Source organism: Thunnus albacares, chromosome 18 (genome assembly GCF_914725855.1).
Source record: "Thunnus albacares chromosome 18, fThuAlb1.1, whole genome shotgun sequence".
NCBI classification, from domain to species: Eukaryota; Metazoa; Chordata; class Actinopteri; order Scombriformes; family Scombridae; genus Thunnus; species Thunnus albacares.
The window spans coordinates 26,295,501-26,302,454 of NC_058123.1; the positions used below are offsets into that span (position 1 = coordinate 26,295,501).

The 6,954-nt window shown below is 39.1% G+C and overlaps 1 protein-coding gene across 1 annotated transcript; it reads left to right on the top strand.

The window, feature by feature from the left end:
• The first annotated feature begins 800 nt into the window (after positions 1–800).
• Positions 801–6,578, top strand: txnl1 (thioredoxin-like 1). Its single transcript, XM_044333773.1, has 8 exons — positions 801–1,057; positions 3,245–3,341; positions 4,622–4,795; positions 4,946–5,068; positions 5,516–5,585; positions 5,774–5,946; positions 6,109–6,213; positions 6,304–6,578. Exons 1-8 carry the CDS (start codon positions 960–962, stop codon positions 6,331–6,333), a joined length of 870 nt encoding a protein of 289 aa, XP_044189708.1. The 5' UTR covers positions 801–959; the 3' UTR covers positions 6,334–6,578.
• The last annotated feature ends 376 nt before the right edge of the window (positions 6,579–6,954 follow it).

Genomic DNA, 6,954 nt, shown 5'->3' on the forward strand with positions numbered 1-6,954 from the left:
CCAAAGCTCAACTGGACCTTATTAATGACATTTTCACTGTTCTGTTAGAGTTGGGAAGATGAACTGTGATGTGAGTTTATCCTGGGTTCCTGGGCATCATGGCATGCTGAGGTTGAGGGAACAGAAAAAGCACATTTATTAGAAAATTAACTAATTAATAGATGAGAGAGAGGCAGGAGAAAATGAGACAAGACAAGGACGTTACCTCTGCATTCAAGCTCTGATCAAAAAAGTAATGTGTTGCTCAGAGACTTGGGGGGATGTAATTAAGAGCCATGTTATTGTTGTTAGCCAAGGAAAAACATGTTATGCTAAAGTGGTAGTTCATGTAGTTTTAGCATGTTTTGCTAAAATGTGGGAAATACAATACTGAAAGGAGTGTATTGTTTAAGAGATTTTTGGTTTATCTAAAGATGGTAATATTGGTAGTAATAATAATAATAATAATAATAATAATAATAATAATAATTGCACACAGCATATACTGTTAACTCCTGGTCTATTTAAAATTTAAACCTAGCAACTCTTCTCACCTAGAATATATTTTACATATGTTTTATTGTAAAATATTTCCTTTTTATATTATTTAGGACTACTTAATTTTGTGTAAATTTTTGACAGTTATGCACCACAAGAACACCAAGATAAATTGCTTGTATGTACAAATCCTACTTGGCAATAAAACTGATCGTGAACCATTCTTTATCCTATGGAGGGCAGTAAAAGGCTTAGAAGCGTCTAAACTGCCAAAAAAAAAAACCCTCAGAAGAAGATGAAACTTCAAGCCCCACCTTTCCGGTTGTCTGTCGACCAATGAGAAGTCCACATCCTGAATCAGAAACAGGACAGCTAGTGACAGAAAGCTGCAAACACAACACGTTTTATTTATCAAGTTGTTCAGTTTCCTGCCTTGAATATCACTGGGTAACTAGTTTACACCACAGCCCCAAAACTGTACCATGGTCGGTGTTAAAGTGATCGGGAGCGACCCGGACTTCCAGCCGGAGCTAGCGGCCGCCGGCTCCAGGCTCGCAGTGGTGAAGTTCACAATGGCCGGGTAAGATCGCCACCCGGCTCCGAGGCCGCGCGGCTACCACGTTAATGTCTTCTGTTAATGTAAGACGGGGGGAAATATTCAGAGCTCGTCGTTTAACTGTTTTGTGGAGCTGACATGAGCTGAATAGAACGGTTATCTTACTGGAGCTGCTTTCATTGCGAGGAAGACTAGGTTAGCATGCTACCGTTAGCGCACTAGCTCTGTTGCTTACAATGACATAGCACTATTACAGTAACTTGGCTGTCGAGGGGTGCTGAGATTTAAACATATGTTGGTTTATTAAAGGGAGAGTTAGCTATCACCTCTAGTTCGTTATCATCAGCAGGAAAAGCAGCAACTTTGCCACCAACTTAATGTTAAACAGAGATCTGCTATATTTTACTCCAAACAGCAGCCAGTCTGTGTCTTCACACTTAAACTGTCAATCACCTGTGTTGATTTCTGTACATAGATATGTTGACTGTACTTACAGAACAAATATCTTTAAATTCATCCACTAAAAAAACACAAAAAACTTGTTGCAGTGCTCATATAGTTCTCACTTATTGTTATTATAATCTACTTTTTTCTATTTTATGAGTTATTTTTTACTTATCTGTATGTATATTCATTCTATGTACGTACCTTTTTTTTTGTTGTTTTCAGTTCACACTTTCTTTGGCAATATAAACACCCCATGCCAGTTGAAATGAATTGGAATTCTGATAGTTGGACAGATGAAGTAAACAATTTCAAGATATCACTGTGAACTCAGCTAAGCTGTGATGGGCGTTTATCTAAAAATTATGCATTTAAATGAAGCATAAATGTATTTAGTAATACACAGTATATAGTAATCAGCTGCGGAATGTAAATATTAAAGGACAGGTTCACAATTTTTCAATTCTGTTTTAAAACAACAGTCAGGTGAAAGAGGTTTTACTCCCTGTAATCATTCCTCCTGTTCATACTGGCTATTAAAAGATCCCCATCAAATACAATTCCAATGTAAGTGATGGAATCCAAAATCCACAGTGTGTCCACACTGTCATTTTGTGCAAAAAATGCATTTGAAATTTGATCTAAAGCTTATATGAGGCTTCAGCAGTCTGAGTTAGTCATATCAAGTGGATATCTGACACATTTACAGTCTTTTTAGCATCAAATTCCCTCTTTATGTTTCCTCAGACAGTGTTTCCCTGTTGAGCTGTGGTGGAAGTATAGTAACAAAAAGAGGAACTTTGGCACTAAAAAGACTGTAACGTTGAAAGATATCTACTTGATTTGACTCATTTGGACAACTGAAGCTTCATATTAGCTTCAGATAAACTTTTAAATGCATTTTTGCACTGAAGGAGGATTTTGCCCCCCGTCACTTACATTGTAAGTAAATTATGAAGGGATCTTCTAATAGTCAGTATGAACAGGCCAATGATTACAACAAGAAAAACATGTTTCAATGTTCATTTAAGCACCTGAGTATTGTTTTGAGACAGACTTGAAAAATTGCGAACTTGTCCTTTTAATACTTCCAGCAGCTGCTTACTATCAGGTTTTGCCGCTGTGAGTGAGGAAGAAATAAAGTAATACTAGAGAAGATGACACGAAGTACAGCTTTGGGTCCCGAGGAGTTTTTGAAGATTTGAACCTATGAATCGTTGGAGTCCATATCAGTTTGTCACAGATGTGACAGTCTGTATCTGTATCAGCAAACATGTCAGCTGATAAGTAACGAGAGATGTCATCAGAATCAGGGTCTTCATAGTCTGTCCACCAAAGAGCACTGACAAGTTGATTTTTCAAATGTCCCACTCAGTTCACAATTCCTTTAAAAAAAAAGGGATATCTAAAATATTGAATTATGTTATATGTTGATTTCTGTCGAGCCATAGTCAGAACTGTTTGGGAAATGACCAGTTTGTAATAAATCACTCCAATAGTGCAGAAACCTCCAAATTATTCAGATTAATTTATTACTCAAATTATTACTACAATATAAAACAAGGATAAGCAGAGAATCCTGACATTTGGAGCTTAAACTAGCTAAAGTTTAGCTTTTTACTTGATAGATAACGGAAACATTTCAATGAGTATTAAAATTGATGTCAGTTTCTTTTCTGTTGATCCACTTTTTGATTAATTGAGTGTTTCCAGCACTACATGGAAAACCAGAGCAGATCAATAACGTACTCTCCTTTGCCTCCACAGGTGTCGGCCCTGCGTTAGAATAGCTCCAGCTTTCAACATGTTGAGTAACAAGTACCCACAGGTCGTCTTCCTTGAAGTAGATGTTCATGTCTGTCAGGTATGTCTGATCCTCCACCTACAGCACACTCACCCCTCCAACACAACTGGAGAAAACATGAAACAATAATATATTATTGAATCATTTTCTCTGAAAACCCAGATGTAGCATTGATATTAACATATATTATATTATTATTTTATGACTGTTCAAATCATGTCAGACCAGTGCCAAAGTCAGGTCAGATAACTTGTGTTGACCCATTCAAACCAATGGCATCCCTGTACAAATACAAAATACAACCTTCACTCCCTTTCTGTGTAATCGAAACAAGTTGGACGAGAAGCATCACAGAATCCCCCAAAGATAATTTCATCAGCAATCATCTCATGACATTTTGGCTAAGTTGATCAATGGATGAGCAGCAGCATAATATTTGAAACGTCAGTTATATGTATCTGACACATTCTGTGTCTGTATTCTTATATCTGACTTGCTTCAAATACTGAAGGTCCACATTCAAAAGTAGAAGGTTGATCAGATTAAAATCCCGATATGATATGAATCAAAGATCAAAGTTTAACTGGAAAATTGTTTATGAGGTGATAATTTTTCTAGTGTGTTAGTCCATCTCTGTGGCTCTCATCTCCAAGCCCACTGGTTCCTACTCAGGATGTAAATCTATAAAACCTGCACACAAATGTAGTTTAATATTCAAACTACCGTGTGTGTGTTCATGGTAATGAGGAAACATGTCACCCAGTGAAACAGTGAGGCTCACTGACGGGTTTAAGAGTTTTTGGACAGCAGAGAGGAATGAAATATATCAGACTTACTTGTTTGTAGATCAATTCATTGATGTTTTGGTCTTTTCATGTGATTTGTTTACAGCAAGAAAAATATAGAATATACCCAGCACTTAATCCCTTAATTTGTAATTGTGCAGGAAGTCTCTATTTTAACCAGGGACCAGCTATCATTTGGGATGAAAATAAAACAGCTGGTTGGCTGCTGAAACAGTGACTGGTCCACAATTTCCGCAACTTACCAGCGACAAAGACATTCATTTCCTGTCTTGTGAAGCACTGCAGATTGAGTCAAATCTAAAGAAACTGATCTTCATGCTGATATAGAGATGTAGAATGAACACAAGTCACCAGACAGATGCTGGTAGAGAATGAGAAACAAAGCTGCACGCAGGGAGAATCGGCATAACTTTAGACCAACAGTCAGTTTTAGACAAGGTTTCAGTGATTATGGTCTCAGATGTTACTATTAAAGAAAACTTGTAGATGGATGAGAGGCAAGTTTTACCAATCCGTCTCTTTTTTTTCTCTCAGGCGACAGCAGCAGCCAACAACATCTCAGCAACACCGACGTTCTTGTTCTTCAGGAACAGGGTTCGGGTGGATCAGTATCAGGGGGCGGACGCTGCAGGTCTGGAGGAGAAAATCAAACAGCACACAGAGAACGACCCAGGAAACAATGAGGACTCCGACATTCCAAAGGGATACGTGAGTAGACAATGCTCCAGACACCTTTCATCATTCTGTAGAAAAACTGCTCAATTGGGAAGGTTTTGGTTGGCCATCAACATTTTGTAAGTTAAGTAAAAGCTGAAATAGACCCAGAGGTTGAGTTTGTCTTGTCTGGTTTGTTTTCAGATGGACCTCATGCCTTTTGTCAACAAAGCCGGCTGCGAGTGCCTCAACGAGAGCGACGACTGTGGCTTCGATAACTGCTTAATCAAAGACTCCTCCTACCTGGAGTCTGACTGTGATGAACAGGTAGGAGCTGTTAACTCTAACAACCTTTAGCAGCTGTAATAACTATTGTCACTGGCAGATTTTATTAGTTGTAGGCCTGCAATTAACGATTATTTTCATTATTGATTATTTGATTGGTTGTTTGGTCCATAAAATGTCAGAAAATGGTGAAAAATGTTGATCACCATTTCTGTTGTTGGTCTGAATGCAGCCTTAAGTGCCTACCATGTAACCATAGCATCTCTGGTTTGGATCCAAACCAGGACCATTGTCATATATCAACCCTCTGTCTCCCCATATTTCCTGTTTCTCCCTCCTGTGAACTGTCAAATGAAAGCAAAAATGTCACAAAACTAATCTTAAAAGACTCTTCAGCCCTATTTTAGTTGATCGTACTCTCTGTTTGCCTATTTAATCAGTTGAATTTGGTAACTTGTCTAATATGTTGCTGTTTCATATCTTGCTCAGTTGCTGATAACTATCGCCTTCAACCAGCCTGTGAAGCTCTTCTCTATGAAGCTACAGTCTTCAGATTTTGGTAAGTTCTCTTCTGCTGCTCTTAACTTCAGTCATTAATCTGTATCTCTCATCTGAAGATATTGCAATGAAAATAATTGCAGTTCCCCAATAACTAACATCCTCTGTCCCTCCCTCCCTCCCTCTTTTCACCTTTCTTTCCCTCTCCTTTCCTCCCTGGCTTCATTTATCCTTCATTCTCTGTATCAGCCCAAGCTCCTAAGGTGGTGAAGGTGTTCATCAATCTCCCTCGATCGATGGGTTTCGATGACGCTGAACGGAGTGAAGCCACTCAGACTCTGGATCTGTCGGAGGAAGACTACAAAGACGATGGGTTGATTCCTCTGCGCTACGTCAAGTTTCAGAACGTACAGAGTGTTACGGTGAGGGCCAGATCACCAGCATTATGGCTGAAACGTTAACATGAACAAGCTTGAGACAAAATGGCTTTCTTTGTATGAGTTTGCGCTATGTATTACCTTAAAATTCTGCATATTGGTATTTAATTTCATGTTATTGACAGTGTGTCTTTTTTTTCTCACCAGTTGTTTATCAAGTCAAACCAAGGAGACGAGGAGACGACAAAAATCAACTACCTGACATTCATAGGCACTCCAGTGCAGGCCACCAATATGAATGACTTCAAAAGGGTATGGACCAGTCACAGTGACCTGAATTGATTTTAGTTTAGGTGTGTTTGTTTTACTCATGGATGGTGGTTTTATTTTGTTGCCACGCAGGTTGTGGGAAAGAAAGGAGAGAGTCACTGAGCAGGAGAACGAATGGCGAGGAAGAGAAGAGGAAGAGGAGGAAAAGGAGGCTGCAGATACATCCAAGGACTTTCCCTCAGCCAAAGCTGCCACACACACTCTACTGTCAGATACACACACAGCCTCCAGCAGCCCTCCTCAAGCTCGGAATGAATTCTCTCTATGGAGACTCTCAGTCTATAAATCATTTGTATTGTAATTCTGATGAAAGTCACTGTAAATAAAACAATCCTTTTTCAAAGGCATGTGTGTCGTGCCTGCTTTCTGTGGGAACCACAGCAGGTACAGGAGAAGTAGTAGAACTAGTAGTGGTACTGTCGTAACAGCCGTGAAAGTAGCGCAGGGAACAGCTAGTACTGCAGTACAAACAGTAGCAGGGGTGGTTGTAGTATGTGCAGCTGTAACAATATAAGCAACAAGAGCGGCAGTGGCAGTAATACTAGTAACACAAAAGCTGTCATATTAACAGTAAAACATTTCAGTCAGCGGTGCGTTTGCTCAATAATGTGCAAGGTATGAGTATCATGGAAAGCCAGTTTGGCAACATTTGTGTTTTGTTTATCTTGGCACTTAAAGTTCCTTGGCGTAGTCAATTTGGTAACCAATATGTCAGTTTACATT